At 36.6% G+C, this 20,535-nt stretch overlaps 5 protein-coding genes across 7 annotated transcripts; 3 read left to right on the forward strand and 2 right to left on the reverse strand.

Annotated features, from left to right (window-relative positions):
- Nucleotides 137-3,452, reverse strand: LOC104755690. 2 transcript variants are annotated; one of them, XM_010478126.1, is made up of 10 exons: nucleotides 3,096-3,452; nucleotides 2,685-2,796; nucleotides 2,187-2,543; nucleotides 1,994-2,080; nucleotides 1,646-1,915; nucleotides 1,412-1,550; nucleotides 1,023-1,323; nucleotides 736-930; nucleotides 511-633; nucleotides 137-417 (listed from the first exon to the last, which is right to left on the reverse strand). In XM_010478126.1, the coding sequence occupies exons 3-10, from the start codon at nucleotides 2,470-2,472 to the stop codon at nucleotides 307-309; spliced, it is 1,512 nt and encodes a 503-aa protein (XP_010476428.1). In that variant the 5' UTR covers nucleotides 2,473-2,543; nucleotides 2,685-2,796; nucleotides 3,096-3,452; the 3' UTR covers nucleotides 137-306. The 2 variants fall into 2 exon arrangements, with proteins under 2 accessions (XP_010476428.1, XP_010476429.1); XM_010478127.1 differs by lacking the exon at nucleotides 2,685-2,796.
- Nucleotides 7,155-12,906, forward strand: LOC104755691 (ARF guanine-nucleotide exchange factor GNOM-like). Its single transcript, XM_010478128.2, has 3 exons — nucleotides 7,155-7,272; nucleotides 8,035-8,899; nucleotides 9,176-12,906. The coding sequence occupies exons 2-3, from the start codon at nucleotides 8,162-8,164 to the stop codon at nucleotides 12,797-12,799; spliced, it is 4,362 nt and encodes a 1,453-aa protein (XP_010476430.1). The 5' UTR covers nucleotides 7,155-7,272; nucleotides 8,035-8,161; the 3' UTR covers nucleotides 12,800-12,906.
- On the forward strand, nucleotides 13,041-15,036 carry LOC104755693. 2 transcript variants are annotated; one of them, XM_010478130.2, is made up of 5 exons: nucleotides 13,041-13,449; nucleotides 14,134-14,233; nucleotides 14,330-14,447; nucleotides 14,530-14,625; nucleotides 14,721-15,036. In XM_010478130.2, exons 1-5 carry the CDS (start codon nucleotides 13,176-13,178, stop codon nucleotides 14,856-14,858), a joined length of 726 nt encoding a protein of 241 aa, XP_010476432.1. In that variant the 5' UTR covers nucleotides 13,041-13,175; the 3' UTR covers nucleotides 14,859-15,036. The 2 variants fall into 2 exon arrangements, with proteins under 2 accessions (XP_010476432.1, XP_010476431.1); XM_010478129.2 differs by having other exon boundaries at nucleotides 13,045-13,554; nucleotides 14,721-15,015.
- On the forward strand, nucleotides 15,672-18,627 carry LOC104755694 (serine/threonine-protein kinase STY46-like). The gene is made up of 11 exons (XM_010478131.2): nucleotides 15,672-16,250; nucleotides 16,353-16,427; nucleotides 16,689-16,805; nucleotides 16,906-17,000; nucleotides 17,177-17,297; nucleotides 17,380-17,459; nucleotides 17,539-17,598; nucleotides 17,682-17,803; nucleotides 17,908-17,993; nucleotides 18,102-18,217; nucleotides 18,297-18,627. The coding sequence occupies exons 1-11, from the start codon at nucleotides 15,927-15,929 to the stop codon at nucleotides 18,421-18,423; spliced, it is 1,323 nt and encodes a 440-aa protein (XP_010476433.1). The 5' UTR covers nucleotides 15,672-15,926; the 3' UTR covers nucleotides 18,424-18,627.
- On the reverse strand, nucleotides 18,624-20,073 carry LOC104755695 (transmembrane emp24 domain-containing protein p24delta7-like). The gene is made up of 4 exons (XM_010478132.2): nucleotides 19,788-20,073; nucleotides 19,477-19,686; nucleotides 19,017-19,093; nucleotides 18,624-18,907 (listed from the first exon to the last, which is right to left on the reverse strand). The coding sequence occupies exons 1-4, from the start codon at nucleotides 19,998-20,000 to the stop codon at nucleotides 18,763-18,765; spliced, it is 645 nt and encodes a 214-aa protein (XP_010476434.1). The 5' UTR covers nucleotides 20,001-20,073; the 3' UTR covers nucleotides 18,624-18,762.

The raw sequence follows: 20,535 nt of genomic DNA on the forward strand, positions 1-20,535 counted from the left end.
TCATTGCTTAATGAGATTTACAGAGCAATTGTTTGTTTCTAAAGGGCTTTTGAACAGTGAGACTGAGAGTAAGAAATAATGACGTTTGTACAAATGAATCTTTTTTCATGTGAATTAATAATTTGCGGAGCAGATATGGTTTCCAAAAAAGACATTGATATTTTCTTCTTCTTTTGTCTCTACAATACAAATATATGAAAAGGTTCTCTGTTTTTGCTTTTGTGTCTTTGCTCTCCCCATGGATTGATTGATTGGTTGATCCTTCTCTCTCTGTTATTTTGTAATGAATCAGACCCGAAAGCTCAATCATTGTTTGTTAGTTAAAAGCGTTGGAATCTGTCCGTGATTCACGAAATCAATCTTGTTCAGCCTGACACAACACAGTACTTGCTCTGGAAGTTCCTCTGGTGATTGAGCCTGTGTCAGAAAGAACAAAAAGCTTACTTGAGAAACACTCCAATAAAGAAAATACCTAACCAAACCAAAGTGGTTTAGGAGATTTTCAAGTACCTGAATAGTTAAACCCAAATCAAGAATCCCATTCTTGATCCTATCCCTGAATGATTCGAGTCCTTTCCTCGATATGTAACTGAATCTGTGTATATCCAAATCGATCTCAAAGTAGTTTGGTCCCTGTCCAAATGATCAACACACACTTAACATTAAACACAAAGCTCTAAAAATGAAATCTAAAGTAATATCTATTGAAAACCAAAGAAAGAGCTGTAGTCTAACCCGAAAGAAGTCGTGTTGCGGACGAGAAAGAACTGGTCTGTCGTTGTAAGCTGTGATAAGTTTTCTCTCAGTAGAGCTTAGCTGAAGATCCTCAGGATTTACCAAACCGGCCATGATCTTCAACCTCTCTCTGAATGGAACTGTTGATTCTCTTGTGAATCCTTTGACTTTCTCAACTTCATCATCCATAAATCTCTGCATAAACCCCAAATCTTTTTAAAATCTCTCTCTTTACAAAAACATAACAAGTACTAGGCTATATATAGATCCATCATTATCAATCATACCTTGATGGTTTCTTGAAAGTGAGATGAGATATCTTTGTGATAATTCTCATTCAATCTGAAGTATAAGACTAAGCTAAGTCCTTCACCATCATAGTCACCAAACATAGAGGTCGGATACATAGGAAGCTGGATATTCACAATCAAGAGATTAGGAATATCACAAAACTGTGATGATGCTGGTTTCAAGTTAGGGAGCTCAATGTGCTGAGCAATGTGGTTGATCTTCTTAGGACATGCGAATAGATCAACTCCAATTGGTATGTAAGGACTACAATTTGGTGCAGGACACTTTTGCTTGTCTCTGAAGATGATTTAAACAATAATACAATTAAGAGTGAATACAAAAACTGTTTGGTCTACTTTCTTGATCTGAAACTTTGAATCCTAACCTGAAGAAGTTCAATCCACGGAGCTTGAAATTCGACGGAGAAAGTTCTGACCAGCTTCCTTGACTGCTTAGTTTCTCTCCCAATGAACGTTGAATCACAGAACCGGCTTTTGGACGGTACAAGAGCTTCTCAGCTGAAGCTGTTACACATTTAGATATACAAAATCATTAGAAGAAAGTTAAAAAAGAGGGTTTCAAACTTAAGATACTTTGTTTGATCCTTTTATCTTCTTACAGAAATCAGATGCTGTTGATTTGCTATCGATAGATGTTCTTCGTACAGAAACCATAACAACTTTTGATGACTTCTTCCTGTGATCTTGATGATCTTCACAAGTGGAAGTCTTGTAAGTCTCATGGTGAGATTCATCAGCCACTTGGTTTCTCTTTATGCTAACTTCATTCTTGCTTGAGTATGACTCAGCTTTGTTTCCATCTATTTTCAGGTAACTTTCGTAGAACTCTTCATACTGAATCACTTGTCCCATTGCAGAAGCATTTGCATCTGACAAAAAAAAACAAGACTATGTTTTCAGACACACACTCACAAACTGACAAACCAATCTAGCTGCAAAATGTTTACCTTCGAAGACACTACTATTTGAACCATCATCAGAATCAGAATCGATGTAGCTAAATGAATCATACCAAGCTTCCTCATGTGATATTCCTGGAAATAGGAAGAAAAAAAAAAAGACTAATCAAGATTCAAGAAAAACACATTTTAGAGAAGAAAAAAGAAAACAGAATAAAGATTTAGAGAGAATGGTGCATACGGTTGCCATCGATTTGGCTGCAGTTCCATTGAAGCTGAGTGACATGGAAGTTAGCGTTAGACAACTCAGCTCTCTTACACATCATCTTGGCAGCATTGTCGAAATCAAGATGAACATATTCGCTCACCGCAAAATCCCTAACACTGGCATTGCTCATTCGTTTCATAGGAACATCTGGCATCGAAGCCGAGATTTTGGACCGACATTTGCCAGATCTGCCACGCTTATGCTTCTTCTGTTGAAGCTTGTTGCTTAGCTTTCTCTGGGAAGAAACGCAACCACCCATATTTTTTTCTTTGGAGACTACTACTACATTCACCAGCTAAGCTCAAACCAAATCAAGTCTTTATAAGGAGCCTGTTGGAAAACAATATCAAGACAAAAAAAAAAAAAAAAAAAAAAAAAAAAAAAAAAAAAAAAANGAAGACCATTACCAAATATATCAATGTTCTTGTCTGAAATAAAAATAAGATGCCAACAAAAGATTGTATATTTTACCTTTAAAAAAAAAAACTTTCAGAGATATCTCTTGTAAGAAGTTATGTTTACATAAGGGAATGCATCAAAAACATTCATAACAATGGGATGCTGATTCATGTATCTTCAAGACCTTCATAAAAAGAAAATTCGAATGAGGTTTATATTTTTCTTGAATTTGTTGCCTACTTCTACTTGGTTTGAAATTGTAGAATATTTTAAATATAAGCAAAACATCGATAACATCATCAAACGCAACAAATGCAGCCATTTGAATGAAACGTGAAAGATAAGAAAACAAAAAAAAAAAAAATCTTGAAAAACACAATCAAAGCATTGTTTAAATTGGAGATTAATCCAAAACGAGAATTACTACAGACCCATTAAAAAAAAAAAAAAACAAAGATTAATTTGCAAATCAAGAAAACTAACCAGAGGAAGGGGCAAAAAGAAAAGAGGAAGAAGAGAGGATTAAAAAAAAATCCTCTGTTTTCGTCTTTCTTCTTTCTCTGCCTCTCTATTGTCTAAAGTTGTTTCTCTGTCCTTTTCTTGTCAAATCAAAAATATAAACAAGAAGAAAAATAGAGAGAGAGAGAGAGGTATTAAGAGAAGATTAAGAATAACACAGTAACCCGTTTTCTTCGGATCCTTTACCAAAGTCATCTCTTCTTCCCCGTTTTAATCTCTCTGTTTCTTTTGTCTCTCTCTCTCTCTCTGTTTTTAATTGTTGTTGTCCACTTCAATGATTATTATTACTGGTAACAAAAAAAAAAGTAGTAATTTTGTTATTTTTTTTGATTGACCCATGAACTTCGCTTGCGCGGGTAAGATAAGAAGAAGAAGAAACAGCGTATTAATTACATTACAGAACATATGAGTTTATTATTTATTTATTTACAGCACGTGTCGCCATTTATGGAAAGATGATCTTAATTTCTTAACCTCTCTTTAATACCCTGTCTTCTTCCTCATCGATTTCATGTACTACACATATCCCATTTTTACAAACCTTTTTAACCCGATCTTTAAGGGAGAAAACACACAATGGCAAAGAAAATGTTAACGATCAGCTGAACGTAAAATTATAGTTCCATATAGATATTAATGATAGAAAAAAAAAATGTCTAATTCGTTGGGACAATGAATTAACATTTTCTTTATAAAAAGAAAAATAAAATAAAAGAAGAGATTCGTATGTGAAGTTCTCGAGGATCACATGCTTAATGTATACGGCATCCTAATATGTGTAAAAATTATGTACTAAAACGTCATTTATAATTTAACCAATGTAGTATATGTTTCTATTGCTATCAGTATAAATTTATAATCGATCGACCTATAATATTACACAAAATTAGCTAGTTAATGCATGTTGCCAATTTGATAGACACACACACGACATCAGTTTTTTCTATCCACCATCATCTTTTTTTCTTTTTTAATCTCCATATAACTTATGAAGGGATTCAGATGATTGTGTGATGCATGGATTCTGTGATCATAGTAGTTAATATGGGATCCTTATAGTTTCCCCTAATTAACATATTCGGGCACACATAGGCAATCATGAAAGAAACAAGACATGGTACTTCGACGTGGTTCGTATACAAAAGTAGTGGCTAATGCCTAGTGTGCAATTACTATGTTGGTATAGTGGTGGAAATGTTTTTGCTATATGTCGTTGTACAATACAGTTTGTTATATACTATTTATTAATCTGTCATTCGATCTTAGTATATTAATTGATTATTTTACATCAACTAAAGCCGTCTACTAAAAAAAAAACACAATATTGAGCTAAAAAAGGTGAATAAAAAGCCATTTGTTAGTTCGAAGTCCTTTTCGTAGGAGAGTAAACTAGTCCACGGAGATATATTCTCATCATTGATTTTATTTTTTTCTCTATAGTTTACAGTATTTTATTTTCATTTTATAATCTTCTGGTTGAAGCTGTTGTATGAAAGAGACTTACCTGATTCTCTATGTTTGTGGAACAAGATTTATTTATTTCACTTTAAAAAAACTGTATAAATTCCAACGAAAACTATTTAAAGTAGGTGAGTTGCTCATTTTTAAATTATGTTTAAGACTGCCAAAACTTAGACTAGTTCCACTTAGATTATATGTTTTCTTTCTCATTTGCTAAATGGTTACATCTTTTTACATGTCACTTCCGGTTAAACTAGATGGTATAAATTATTTTGGTTAAAAATGACGTTATTGCAAAGGAAAAAGGATTCTTGTCTATTATTTATTTTCTTTTTGAAGGAATGGGATTCTTGTTTATTTCAACTGTGCTAATGACGGCTCATATTTTGTATATCGTACGTTTTTTTTTTTTTTTTTTTTTTTTTTTTTTTTTTTTTTTTTTTTTTNAAGAAAGTAATCAAGATTTTTGGGCCATGATTTTTCTGGATTTTTATTCTATCATTTCCGCACAAAAATAAAATTATGTAACTACTATATTGGCAATATTTATAAAGTTAAGACTAACTATTTATAATACGCAATATATAAAAATTACTCAAAAAGAAATTCCGGAAAGAAATATACCTCTATTGCTAGAAAAAACTCTCGAACATTAATATTATAAAGTCTTCCTATCATTAAAAAAGCATAGGGATAATATATTATATTATAAAGAAAATTTGTTAGAATTGATGGCTATTTTTTTCTCACCCAAAAGATACAAAATTAGGTAGGTAAGAAAAAAACCTTTGGCTGCACTTTTTCCAAGCAAACCAGGTCTAGTTTTTATAATGGTAAACATGTACATATATGTATATCTGAAATACTAAAATAAGTTAATTGCATATATTCAAAATTTTAATTTTCTCTGAGGATGGTCTTTGCCAAAATAGTTCTTAATTTGAACAGGAAGATTAGATATTAATGGGTAAAGCTTTAAATTCCAATTAAGAGAGCTTGGGCAGTTGTAACTTGTAAGTGTAGTTGGTAGACTTACAAACACCAATCAAGACGTATTTACTTACGTGATGCCACCGTATTTTCTTGTTATAACTTTTCCTCATTTATCTAGTTGGAGTCCCGGTGTCTACTAAATTTGAAAAATTAAGTGAATTAACAATAAATTTGATGACAACTCCATTTAAACCAAAACTGATTATATTCATATTAATTTTAACTTTCAATAGATATTCAAAACTGATTAGTAGAAAAAAAAACTAAACTAAAATAAGTCTCGATTATTAAATTAATTTATGTATTATTTTGATATTTTTTTAATAGCATCGACAATACAAAGGATTAAAGTACTCTTCAGAAATGTTAATTTCGTTAAGGAAATAGATGTAAATGTAGCCTATCTAAAAAGAATCAAGATTCAAGAAACACAGAGGCCATAGATGCAAATGTAGCCCATCTAAAAAGAATCAAAGATTCAAGAGACACAATAAACTCCACCACAACAAAGAAATAACCAAAACATGAGCTAATAGAAGCAACCACAAAACCTACGACATTATAAAATCAGGATTAGAGTTTGTAGAAAATAAAAAACAGATTGCTAGATCAATAGGCACAATAAACAGACCCTAATATAGTATTTAATACAGTTTTCATTGTTACATTACAAGAAAACAAAATCCTCTCTTGATCTGAATTACTATTTACATGTAAATCATATGAATATCTAATCATTTTGAAAACATTTTTTTTTCTTCAAAAAATCATGTCATTTGTTATCTATTTAGTATTTACGCACAATCACTAATGAATAAAAGTATCTAACGTTTTTCGTCCACAACCTATGAATGTAGCTAGCTGTTTAGATATTTTTATTATTGCATATAATGATGATGATGAATCATAGATTGATAAACATATTATAAAGTAGTATAAATTATTAAATGATTGTTCATTTTTCTTTGACACTAATTAAACATGAAAGAGACATGTCCTTCGGATGCAAGAATACCTAAAACAGACAAAGCAAGAAGTCATAAATATCTTATGATTATAAAATGTTTATTGGTGTATACTAATTCCTTACATAGTTTTATGTTGGGCAAGTTAGTATTAATTAGGTTTACTTATTTTTCGATTATAAAACTCTAAAAAAGTATTGTCTCCCACTAATCCATAAGGACAAACTGGCAAAAGACAACCACCTCAACAACATGAAAGAAAACGAATTATTCAACTTTTCTACAGAATTTGTATATCATATAAAAACTATATAGTAGTATTACAGTTGTTTGTATCATATACTTTTTCTAAATAGAATTTAATACGATTTGATTTTTCCATTTCTTTGAAAATGACAAAAAGTGATATGATCAAGTCTTGCACTAAGGTTCCATTAATTGGGCCTGTATATTTAGTATGAGCCTATCACAGGCCCATTTGTATTATATTAGGGGTCTAAAGCACTAAATATCATGAATTACAGACCCTTCTACTTAGAAATATGGGTATTTTGCCAGACAGGGGTGTTTCCGTAAATTCAATCACTTACTTTATTGTTTTTTGCTTTCTCTCTTCGCATTTGCTCCCTCCCCGAGATTTTCCGATCGTGCTTTCCTCAAAAGCATTTCTGTTTCTCGTCGTCGGAGCCCGGCGATAGATCTTTGAATCGCTGGAGGAAACAGTAAGTAAATCTACAGATCTCGTTTCTTCGAACTTCTTCTTCGTATACTAATTTTTTTAATCGTTTCTTCGTTGTGGCATTGATGCTCTCGTAAATCTAAGTCAGAAGTTATCTCTCTCTTTGTTTATTCAGTTTTTGAACTAGATTGCGTCGAACGAGTTCTTCTTCTTCTTGTTGATTCGCATTGCTGTTATATTTCCCAAATTCTGAGATTTAGCGATATCTGTTTTTCGAGTTCTCTCTCTCGTGTTGACGGGATTTTTGCTCATCTGAAGAACCCAGAATAGTTTGTATGGTTTCGTGACACTGTCACTGGTCTGCTGAATCGTAGCTAAGCTTATCCCATCGGAACTAGTGACTCTTAACTCTATACAAACTTTGTTATTTAGGGATTTGTTGGAATTAGTTTTTTGTTTTTGTTTTTGGGGATCAAATTGTAAGAATTAGTTGCTTAGCTAATAGCTACTCATAAACTAATTGCGAATTAGGAAATCTGCAAAACAAGTTACTACTATGGACGAGGTTACTGTGAAAAGAGTTACTAAATTATCAGAATGGTTAAGATTTAGACTTCTTTGCTTGTGGTTTATATTATGCTTCAACGAAGTGGCTATATTCAGAGACAGCGTTGTACTGTTTGATAATCTCTGGAATGTATGATGTGAGAAATTACGAGATTTTCTGTCTTAAGAGCTCTCTAAAAGAATTTGTTATCTGTTTAAAATAACACTATTAATCTAGTCTGGTTTTTCTTTTGGCCAGAAATGATCGAGTTTGGCCTCTATCTGTGAAGAATATATGCTCTGGCTGTATCCACCTTACATTCTGCCAGGAAGATCGTAAGCATCGAAGTGCCTTGGGCTCTGGCTGAAGAGTTAGAACAGATTAAATGGGTCGCCTAAAGTTGCATTCTGGAATTAAGTCCATTGAGGAAGAGCCTGAGGATTTTGAGAGTAATGAGTCAAGCAATACAACCACTTTAGCATGCATGATTGATACGGAAATTGCTGCTGTTTTAGCGGTCATGAGAAGAAATGTAAGATGGGGAGGTCGATACATGTCTGGTGATGATCAGCTAGAACACTCGTTGATTCAGTCACTTAAAGCTCTTAGAAAACAGGTGTTTTCATGGAACCAGCCATGGCATACGATTAGTCCCATGTTGTATCTTCAGCCCTTTCTTGATGTGATACGTTCGGATGAAACTGGAGCACCGATAACCAGCATTGCTTTGTCATCAGTTTACAAGATCTTAAATCTGAATGTAATTGATCAAAACACTGCAAATATTGAAGACGCAATGCACTTGGTTGTTGATTCTGTGACAAGCTGCCGATTTGAGGTGACAGATCCTGCTTCAGAAGAGGTTGTGCTAATGAAGATACTGCAGGTTCTTCTGGCATGCATGAAAAATAAAGCATCAGTTATGCTAAGCAATCAGCATGTATGCACTGTCGTCAATACTTGTTTTCGTGTTGTCCACCAAGCAGGAATGAAAGGTGAGTTATTGCAACGTGTAGCTCGCCACACCATGCATGAATTAGTAAGGTGTATCTTCGCCCATCTCCCAGATGTTGACAGAACAGAAAGTACACTAGTCAACAGAGCTGGAAGCATCAAACAAGAGGTATGTAATTGGGGTCCTTGTTATTTCCTTTCCAGTTGATTAAAGTCTGTTTGGTGTACAAGTTTATTGTAGGATATCTTCTTTCTGATTTTATTTTCCTAGTGTAAGTCAAAGAGCACCATTAGAATAAGAAGACTAGCAATTCTGCATCTAGTAAATAATTAATTTGTTACGGAAGAACTTTCCCAACAGATGCGATTTTATGCGTTCTTCTCTTGTTTTCATATATATCACTTATAGTGGAATGAGTACTAATGGTGTATTGTATGGTTGCAGAAAGCTGGAGTAGACAACGATTATGCCATTGTGAGTAAACCAGTCGAGGATGGAAATGGTAATTCCGAGTATGACACTGAAAATTCTGTGGCAACTTTTGCATCTGGTGCCCAAAGTTTGATGGATGATGGACCAGTTGGGCCTGGAAGCAGAAAGGCGGCTTCTCCATATGATTTGCATATAATGACAGAGCCATACGGAGTTCCAAGTATGGTGGAAATATTTCACTTTTTATGCTCTTTGCTAAATGTGGTTGAACATGTTGGGATGGGCTCCCGATCAAACACCATAGCATTTGATGAAGATGTGCCTCTGTTTGCGTTGAATTTGATAAACTCAGCCATTGAACTTGGTGGATCGTCAATCCGCCATCACCCAAGATTGTTAAGCTTAATTCAAGACGAGTTATTTCGTAACTTGATGCAATTCGGCTTGTCAATGAGCCCCCTTATTCTTTCGATGGTTTGCAGCATTGTGCTCAATTTGTATCAACATCTACGTACCGAACTCAAATTGCAGCTTGAGGCGTTCTTTTCCTGTGTGATCCTAAGGCTTGCTCAAGGAAAATATGGGCCCTCGTACCAGCAGCAAGAGGTTGCTATGGAGGCTCTTGTGAACTTCTGCAGGCAGAAGAGTTTTATGGTGGAGATGTATGCCAATCTTGATTGTGATATAACTTGCAGCAACGTCTTTGAAGAGCTGTCTAATCTTCTATCGAAGAGCACATTTCCTGTGAACTGTCCTTTGTCCGCAATGCACATTCTTGCTCTGGATGGTCTAATTGCTGTTATTCAGGGAATGGCTGAGAGAATAAGTAATGGATTAACTGGTTTGGACTTAGGTCCTGTCCATCTTGATGAGTACACACCTTTCTGGATGGTTAAGTGTGACAATTATAGTGATCCAAATCAGTGGGTTTCATTTGTACGCAGAAGAAAATATATCAAGAGAAGGTTGATGATTGGAGCAGATCACTTTAACAGGGATCCAAAGAAGGGGTTAGAGTTTCTCCAAGGGACACATCTTTTGCCTGACAAACTTGATCCCCAAAGTGTAGCTTGCTTTTTCAGATATACTGCAGGGCTTGATAAGAACCTTGTTGGGGATTTTCTTGGAAACCATGATGAATTCTGTGTTCAGGTTCTCAATGAATTTGCTGGGACTTTCGATTTCCAGTACATGAATTTGGATACTGCACTCCGACTCTTCTTGGAAACTTTCAGGTTGCCTGGAGAATCTCAGAAAATACAGAGAGTGCTTGAGGCGTTCTCTGAAAGATACTATATGCAGTCTCCTGAGATTCTGGCGAACAAGGATGCTGCTCTTGTGTTATCATACTCTATTATCATGCTTAACACTGATCAACACAACGTTCAAGTAAAGAAAAAGATGACAGAGGAGGATTTTATTCGCAACAATAGGCATATCAATGGAGGAAATGATCTACCTAGAGAATTTTTGTCTGAACTCTATCACTCCATCTGCAACAATGAGATCAGGACTACTCCAGAACAAGGTGCAGGCTTTCCTGAAATGACTCCCAGCCGTTGGATTGATTTGATGCATAAATCTAAGAAAACTGCTCCGTATATTATGGCTGATTCAAGGGCTTATCTTGACCATGATATGTTTGCCATTATGTCTGGTCCAACCATTGCTGCCATATCAGTCGTTTTTGACCATGCGGAACATGAAGACGTTTACCAGACATGCATTGATGGATTCCTGGCTATTGCTAAAATATCTGCCTGTCACCATCTTGAAGATGTGCTTGATGATCTGGTTGTGTCTCTCTGCAAATTCACAACTCTCTTGAATCCATCATCTGTTGATGAACCCGTTCTTGCATTTGGTGATGACGCAAAAGCAAGAATGGCTACTATCACTATTTTTACCATTGCAAACAAATATGGAGATTATATACGTACGGGTTGGAGGAACATCTTGGACTGTATCTTACGGCTACATAAACTTGGACTTCTACCAGCTCGTGTAGCCAGTGATGCAGCTGATGAATCTGAACTATCATCTGAGCAAGGACAAGGAAAGCCTCTCGCGAATTCCCTATCTTCAGCTCATCTACAGTCGATGGGAACTCCGAGGAGATCTTCCGGATTGATGGGAAGGTTTAGTCAGCTTCTCTCACTTGATACAGAAGAGCCAAGATCACAGCCTACTGAGCAACAGCTTGCAGCTCATCAACGAACACTTCAAACAATTCAGAAGTGTCACATTGACAGCATATTTACCGAAAGCAAATTTCTACAAGCTGAATCTTTGTTGCAGCTTGCACGTGCTCTCATTTGGGCTGCAGGTAGGCCACAAAAAGGAACCAGTTCTCCTGAGGACGAGGATACTGCAGTTTTCTGTCTGGAATTGCTTATCGCAATCACTCTTAACAACAGAGACAGGATCGTTCTCCTTTGGCAAGGCGTCTATGAACATATAGCTACAATTGCTCAGTCAACGTTGATGCCCTGCAACTTAGTGGATAAAGCTATTTTCGGTCTACTTCGGATCTGCCAGAGACTACTTCCTTATAAAGAAAGCCTAGCTGATGAACTTTTGAGATCTCTTCAGCTTGTGCTGAAACTGGATGCACGTGTTGCGGATGCCTATTGTGAGCAAATTGCAGTTGAAGTCAGCCGTCTTGTGAAAGCCAATGCTAATCACATCAGGTCTCAGGCCGGATGGAGAACAATCACATCCTTACTCTCCATCACAGCCCGGCACCCAGAAGCTTCTGAAGCAGGATTTAATGCGGTATCGTTTGTTATGTCTGAAGGAACTCACCTGTATCCAGCCAATTATGTACTGTGTGTGGATGCTGCAAGACAGTTTGCTGAATCACGTGTGGGACAATCCGAACGGTCTATCCGTGCCCTCGATCTAATGGGAGATTCATTAGAATATTTGGCAAAATGGGCTCGCACAGCTAAGGAAAACATGGGAGAAGAAGATTTCGGGAAGATGTCACAAGATATTGGGGAAATGTGGTTTTGGCTTGTGCAAGGACTAAGAAAAGTGTGTTTAGTCCAGAGAGAGGATGTCAGAAACCACGCGTTACAGTTGTTACAAAAGTGTTTAGGGGGAGTAGATGGGATCAACCTAAGTCATAGCATGTGGTCTGAATGCTTCGACAAAGTAATCTTCACGGTATTAGATGACTTACTTGAGTTAGCTGCTGGGGCACAGAAAGACTATCGAAACATGGAAGGCACATTGCTTCTCGCGATCAAACTTCTGTCCAAAGTGTTTCTTCAGCAACTCCAAGAGCTATCACAGTTATCCACCTTCTGCAAATTATGGCTCGGTGTTCTAACCCGAATGGAGAAATACATGAAAGTGAAAGTAAGGGGGAAGAAAAGCGACAAGCTCCAAGAATCAGTGCCAGAGCTTCTGAAGAACATATTGCTTGTGATGAAGACTAAAGGCGTGCTTTTACAAAGAAGTGCACTTGGTGGAGATAGCTTATGGGAACTAACATGGCTTCATGTTAACAACATTGCTCCGTCTATGCGACTCGAGGTATTCCCTGATCAAGAATCAACACAGCTTGATGATGATGAAACCGTATCTAACGGCTTATTATCTTCTCCTGAAACTGGCACAACTGGTTCATGACCTTATATAAAACGACTGAACTGAAAGTGAAAAAGCATTTTATGTAACCTCTCTACGTATTTTTGTAATATATATGTGTTTCTAATTCAGATATCAAATTAAAAGCCCCCCTCCATTAGAATGTTTGAACTCTGTTGACATATGAAACCATGGAATGAGATAGAAGGTTCTGGATCAACTGTGGGACCCGCCAAAGGGAAAAATATCAGCAGATTCAGCTGCTGCTTCCACGAGTTTTTTTCTACTCGTTGAGTCGTTTACGTTACGTTGGTGAATTTTCCCGAGAAAATTAAAAACCTAAGCAAAAGGGAATCGTTAATTTCTCCGATTGATTTCTAAGAAGAGTGAATAATAATAGAAAGAAGAGGAAGTTCAAATGGAGTCGCTGATATCTGTATCTCCTTCTTTAATACTTCCTCCGACGACCACTACTACGATCTCCGTTTCAACTTCACGATCAGTATCGATTCGTGTTCTTCGTCCCTCCTTTTCCGGCTTGTCCAGCTCCGGTAGAGGAATTTCGATTTCGAGAAGAAGACTGTTCGTTAGCTGTAAATCGACCGGCGGCGGAGGAGGAGGAGGATCAGATAAGATTGGTGGCGATGAAGAAGAAGAGAGCGAGGAAGTAGAGCGGGCGCTTCACTTGGACGGTACGATTCCTGGTACTTCCGATGAGTTTGTAAGGCAAGTTTCGTCTCGTGCTTACGAGATGCGTCGGAAATTAGAGCAGACGTTTGATTCCACCAGCTATGATGGTATAAATCTCTTAATCAATTAGGTTTACTCATCGTAGCTCCTGAACTGAGGTTGCTATTGCGATTTTGTGCTCTGCGCTTTCAATTACTGCGTTTAAATCTTTTAACTTGATTGATACTTCCATTGATGCATATTTCAATGTAACTTATACATAGTTTTTTCTTGAAGTTTGTCTAGAAAAATCTGGTAATTTTGCAGTAGTTTAAATTCCTTAGTGCGTTGTCTTCGTTAAGAGGAATCATATCGTTTTGTTGAACAATTCCAGAGTTTAGTCTTTGTGTCACATACAGTCAGTGAAGCTCTCTAGGAGAAGAGGGCTTTTAGCTGTAACTATGATATGGAAAATGGAAAATTGTTGATTTCTAGTTGCCATAACTTCTTGCACAACACGGTCTTATCATCTTATCTTTCACAGAAATGCTGATGCATAGGAAAATCAGAAACATAGACTTTTAGGATGGGAACATAAGTGGTCTAAAGTTTATGAATTGATGTTGTTCCACTAGTGCTCTGTGTATCTTGCTTTGGTGTTTTCGTTGACCTAACCCTCTCTCACTGTGTTTTGACAACCATCTCAGTGTTGGAGTCCAACCCATGGAGAGGAGACTCGAAGCCTGTATATGTACTGACACAGAGAGAAAACCAGATCTGCACCATGAAAACAAGAACAAACCACAGGTTCCAAACTCTATTCCACTCAAGCTTATTTTTAATAGGTTTAGAGTTTTTTTTTTTAATGTTGCTTGCATAACAGTAGCAATCCGTTTGTAACAGTGAAGTAGAAAAAGAGCTTGGACTGCTGTTTCCTAGTAGGATCAGCAAACAGACAAAACAGTCTAGACCCAAAACTAAATTCGATATGCTCGTAGAAGACATTCGAGATGGAGTATTGGTAAGTAACTTTCAATGAATCACTTCCAACACCCTATTGAAATCAAGAAAATGTGATATATATTTTTTTTTTATCTGAAAAGGTTTTTGAAGATGTGAATGAGGCTGTTAGATACTGTGACCTATTACAAGGTGGAGGAAAAGGGTGTGAAGGCGTCGCTGAGATTGAGGCCTCATCTGTAAGATTATGCGACAACGATATCATCTCATTCTATAAATTTGTTGCCTTGGAACATTTGAAATGATCTGCTTTGCTTTTTTTTTGTTTGAATAGGTTTTTGACCTTTGTCGAAAAACAAGGTCACTGGCAGTGCTGTTCCGCCGGGGAAGAACACCACCCACACCTCAGACGCTGGAGCGTAATCTTGGATCTCGTAAGCGTTCTCTTGAGGACCTAAGGGATGGTAAATAGCTTGTGAAACACTGTAGGTCACCTTACAATAATTTATTATACTTGTATATACTCTTAAACTGTAATTAACCGTGTGTGTATACTGTATATATACATTTTACTTGTGCTCCATACTGATATTGCTCCTCATAATTCTCTTGAAGCTGTGTGATCTTTACTTGAAGGCTTTTAAAGCTAATTCACTAGTTTACACTTACAGTTCGATTTTTTTTTTTGTCATGGTTGGTGTAATGATCAGTTGACAAAATGACCAATGTACAGTAAATTGAAATTTTTAACATGAGAAATAGTGACTTTTTCTGTTCAAAATAAAAGAAAAAATAGATGCCAAAGGGATAGACGTGTGTATTAATAGAAGTCATGTGATAGATGTGATTCCATGTTATCCGGATCGTTGACTACTACATTTCAGGTAGACCATAACGGTATATTATATGATCCATAGTATTTTTGTATTGATTTGTCAAAATTATAATTTATGAAATGATATGTATTAACTTATCACTTTGTTTTACTTATGTTTTCTTAACTTAAAAAGGGTAAAATCAAGGTGACCATTCTTCTTTTCAATTTTATAACATTGTATTATTGTAAGAATTTACATCACATTTTATTGTAATTTTCTTCAAAATTAACCAAATCCAAACTAAAATTACAGTATTCAATAAAATTCTGAAACTTTCTAAAGAACTAATCACATCATTGATCCCTTTGATTCCTTCCCAAAGTAGGCCTCCTTCTTAGTCGGTCACTAATAATAAAAAGGACCAAAAGAGAAAAGTCAGAGATAACGGTGAGTGACAGAGTTAAAAACTCACTAAAATAGACGGATGAAAAAGTCATCAACTTGACGGCTAAGTTAACGGCGATGATCTACGTTCACACAAGCAAGAACATAAGAAAACAAGAAATAGACTCATCTCTCTCTCCCTTTTCCTCTAATCTGATTTCACAGTAAAGAATTTGATTGATTCCTCAATCACTGCGTGTAATCGTATCGCTCAATCGAAACCCTTTTTAAAAAATCTCATCTTTTTTCTCTCTCAATTTAGCTGAATCGGGTTTGAGATGAGTTCTGATCCACCGGCGGCTGGAGACGGTGGCGAACAAGCCGCTGCTGCGGGAACGAGCGTGCCTTCACCGTCTTCATACGACAAACAAAAGGAGAAGGCACGTGTGAGTAGAACGTCGTTGATTCTGTGGCACGCGCACCAAAACGACGCAGCTGCAGTTCGGAAACTCTTGGAGGAAGATCCTTCTTTGGTTCACGCCAGAGACTATGACAAACGAACGCCTCTTCACGTTGCTTCGCTTCACGGTTGGCTTGATGTTGTTAAATGCTTGCTCGAGTTTGGTGCTGATGTCAACGCTCAGGATAGGTGGAAGAACACGGTATAGAAAAGACTCTTCCTTTTTGTGTTCCTCCGTTCAAATCTCTTAACTTTGTTATGATAACGAATCTGAAATTGTTTCTTTTTTTTGGTTTGGTTGAAGCCTTTGGCTGATGCAGAAGGAGCTAGGAAGCAGAAGATGATAGAACTGCTGAAATCTCATGGCGGTTTGTCTTATGTGAGTTTTTTGAATTTCCTTCTGATCTTTGTAATGTGTATAGCTTTAGATTAGACATTGTCCGTTTTGTTTCATTCTTTAGGGTAGGTAGTGTGATTGCTGAAAAAGCTCAAAAAGTTTAGGAACTTTTCATCTTCTCTCTGAAGTAGCTGCTTACTACAGTGTTGTTCGTTATACTTGTTTTCAGAGATTCAAAGAGACACTTTAGTGTTTTCATTACTTGTCCCTTTTTGTATCTGGCTGATTAAATTCTTGATGCAGGGTCAAAATGGAAGTCACTTTGAACCAAAGCCTGTGCCACCACCGATTCCAAAGAAGTGTGACTGGGAAATTGAACCTGCTGAGCTGGATTTCTCAAATGCCGCTATGATTGGAAAGGTTTGTATTTTAAGCATTCTCTGCGTTTTAGTTCAATACGATGGATTTTGTGTAGTGAGCTTCTTTTGGCTGATTGGAGGTTGGTCGCATGTTCTGTTAGGGTTCCTTTGGTGAGATTGTGAAAGCCTATTGGAGAGGAACACCAGTAGCTGTGAAACGTATTCTTCCATCTCTTTCAGATGATAGACTGGTTATGTAAGTTCTTATTTCTCTCTCTCTCTCTCTCTCTCTCTCTCTCTCTCTCTCTCTCTCTCTCTCTCTCTCTCTCTCTCTCTCTCTCTCTCTCTCTCTCTCTCTCTCTCNTTCAATTGCTCTTTCCTAAGTTTCTTGTGTTTCATAAGTTCCATACTTCCATGTTTGCTGTGATGCAGTCAGGACTTCAGGCATGAGGTTGATTTGCTAGTTAAGCTTCGTCATCCTAATATAGTGCAATTCTTAGGAGCTGTAACCGAAAGAAAGCCTCTTATGTTAATCACTGAATACTTGCGCGGGGTAGGTTCTCGCTATCAACTGTCTTTTATCTCTGCAATTTCTTTTCTTGCCTAACTAAAAATGATTCATATAATTTTCACAGGGAGATCTTCATCAATACCTCAAGGAAAAGGGCGGTCTTACTCCAGCAACCGCTGTCAACTTTGCGTTGGATATCGCGAGGTACTTGAAGTTTTAACATTCGAGATATCATTTGAAAGTTTGGTCATCATAGTTGGCCTAAGTGTTATTGTTGTTACAGAGGAATGACATATCTTCACAATGAACCAAATGTTATCATTCACCGAGATCTTAAACCAAGGTAATCAAAATTGCTTCATAGCTCCTCAGTTTCTTACTTCATATTTGCTGTTTGTAAACTGCTTCTCGCATTTTATGTTTCAGGAACGTTCTTCTGGTTAATTCAAGTGCAGACCACTTGAAAGTTGGAGACTTTGGGCTAAGCAAACTCATAAAGGTTCAAAACTCTCACGATGTCTACAAAATGACTGGTGAAACCGGAAGCTGTAAGTGTTGTTTTATAGTAAAAGCAGATGTCATCTCCCTTTTTGTGTTTTTTCATTTCTCTAACTTCACCTCCTTTGTTTCTCTTCTTTGTGCAACAAAACAGACCGGTATATGGCTCCTGAAGTGTTCAAGCATAGAAGATATGACAAGAAAGTTGATGTCTTCTCCTTTGCAATGATACTTTACGAGGTACTAAAATCTTAACAATATATAAAAAACTCTCTCTCTCTCTCTCTAATAAACAGAACCAAAGTTCAGAGAATTTTAACCTTAATTTCATCATCACATTGTATCCAGATGCTTGAAGGAGAGCCACCGTTTGCGAACCACGAGCCATATGAAGCAGCCAAACATGTATCAGATGGACACAGACCTACATTCCGTTCCAAAGGATGCACACCAGATTTAAGAGAGTAAGCAAAACACAAGGCCATATGAACCAGGTTTGCTTTAGTCTACATGTTAAATAACCAGTCTTCGTTCTAATGATAGGTTAATTGTGAAATGCTGGGATGCGGACATGAACCAAAGACCGTCGTTTCTGGACATCCTCAAGAGACTTGAAAAGATCAAGGAAACTCTACCATCAGATCACCATTGGGGCTTATTCACTTCATAATACACCAAAATCATTATTTATAAACAAGAACAACCAGAAACAAGAAAGTGATATTCTGTTTGCTTATTATTATTCTCTTCTGTTTCTTGTCTTTTGTAAAGATTGTTTCTTTTTCATATTTTTCATTTGTTTTACAGTAAACGACTTACTACAGAGAGTGTGACATGAAAGCTTTTTATGGATTGGATTGGATTTGCAGGTTAATGAGAATGTTACGATCATATCAGACAGTATTAAATTGTCTATATCCGAAACATCCAGTAAGAAAATGAATTGGTACGACAAAAATGAAATCAGTTGTGTTATATAACGCTATAGTCTCAGGGTTTTGAATACAATTTAGATGAGCTTCTTTTTCTGGAAGAATGTCTTCAAGTGCCAAAACTGAAGACCTGCGACCGATAAACAAACTGCAAGCGATACAAAACTCAACCATGCCATCTTCGAATTCGTCGATATGTTCAGATTCTGCATTTCTTCTTCCCTGCATGATACCATATGAGGAATGGGTTTTTTTTTTGAGTCTTGAGTCATTCTCTTCCTCAGATTAAGCGACTTGAAAGGAAAACATGGTATTGTTGTAATTAAATTACCTGTCGCGGAGATAGAACATCTCGTCGTGGATGGAATTCACGGTGTCAAATAACTTTTTAACCTCCATCTCCATCGTCTGGCCAAATAACATTAAGATACGACCATGGCAACGTTAACAAAACATTCCTTTAAAACTATGCAATCTCTTTAAGAGGCTATATATCACATTTCAAGCTAGTCTTGCTCTGTTGTATGTTAAAAGCCTAGTCCTATTCAAACCAGACCAATGTACCAACATAATCTAGAAAAACCTAGACTACAGAGCAATTCTCAATTCATATCCAGTTTCAAGCATAATGTCTTGGTCTAACTTAGCAACCAAATTCTTACACATCCGAGCACAATGCTCAAATTCTTCATATAAACAAAAGCATCAAAATCTATTAACTCTATTGAGATTTTAGTTTGACCAAAGTTAAGACTTCAAAGAGTAACAAGAAGAAGACGCGAAAATCTTACTTCAACTTGGCTCTTCTTAGCCACAGTAGACCAATCCTTGGTATGGATACCGGTCCTCCAATCAAAGTCAATGGTCAGCGTGGTCTCCGGTTTGTGATCAACGGCGGTGAAGCAAGATATATAATCCCCTGTATCGATCGCTGTAAACGAGAACTGTCCCGACTCTACACCGTCCGCTTCGTGATAAGCCAATCCTTTCGGCGTTGTGACCTAAAAAACACCATTGCATTATACATACTGATGAGAATCAAATCGAAAGGAAAATGCGAATAAAATTATTAAGATGAGGAGATTATTCAAAGATGTATTACCCTAACGGTGACTTTATGGGAAGGAGGAAGAGGATGATGATCATCTTCGTTATGGTTTACGACGCTGTATTTTCCGACGGTCATTGCGTTTGCGTGAATCTCCTCTGAGATGCATTTCGTGTGACCAGAAGTCAGCTCGTATCGCATAGAGATCGTCACCGGAGATAGAATTGAAAGGATTAACAATACAATCGTGCTCCGATGAAGATCCATGGCGGCTCCGATATCGAGCGAGAGAGAGAGAGAGAAATCGATCTGACCGGTTTCAAAGCTAATCTTCTGTGGGTTAATGGGAAGGGAAGGAGACAAAGAAAGTCAAACATAGGTACGTTGCCACGTGTAATTGTTTCATTCGTTGAAACACGTGGTGTATTTTAAAAAATTTAAAACTGACAACTCTCATTTGGGTTACCTTCTAATTTGCACAAAAAAGACCTCTCAACTGGGCTATAAAATGAAGGCCCACAGAGTATTGGACTTGTCTTCTCAAGTGTACAACCCCAAAATTAGCAGAATATATAAATAACTCTTCCAGATTTTTTACTCAAATCATTTCAGAAATGTTAATTTTAAACTTGATCAAGAAAATAACTGTACTCAAGTTTTTTTTTTTTTTTTTTTTTTTTTTNTGGTAAAGGAGAAATAGTAACTTTTCTTGGAAGGGATGTTAATAATGCAAAGCAAATACAATACTGAGTTGAGGTTATGAGTGATAATTTCATTTCATTTTTTTTTTTTTTTTTTTTTT

The sequence above is a fragment of the Camelina sativa genome, chromosome 17 (assembly GCF_000633955.1).
Source record: "Camelina sativa cultivar DH55 chromosome 17, Cs, whole genome shotgun sequence".
NCBI lineage: Eukaryota > Viridiplantae > Streptophyta > Magnoliopsida > Brassicales > Brassicaceae > Camelina > Camelina sativa.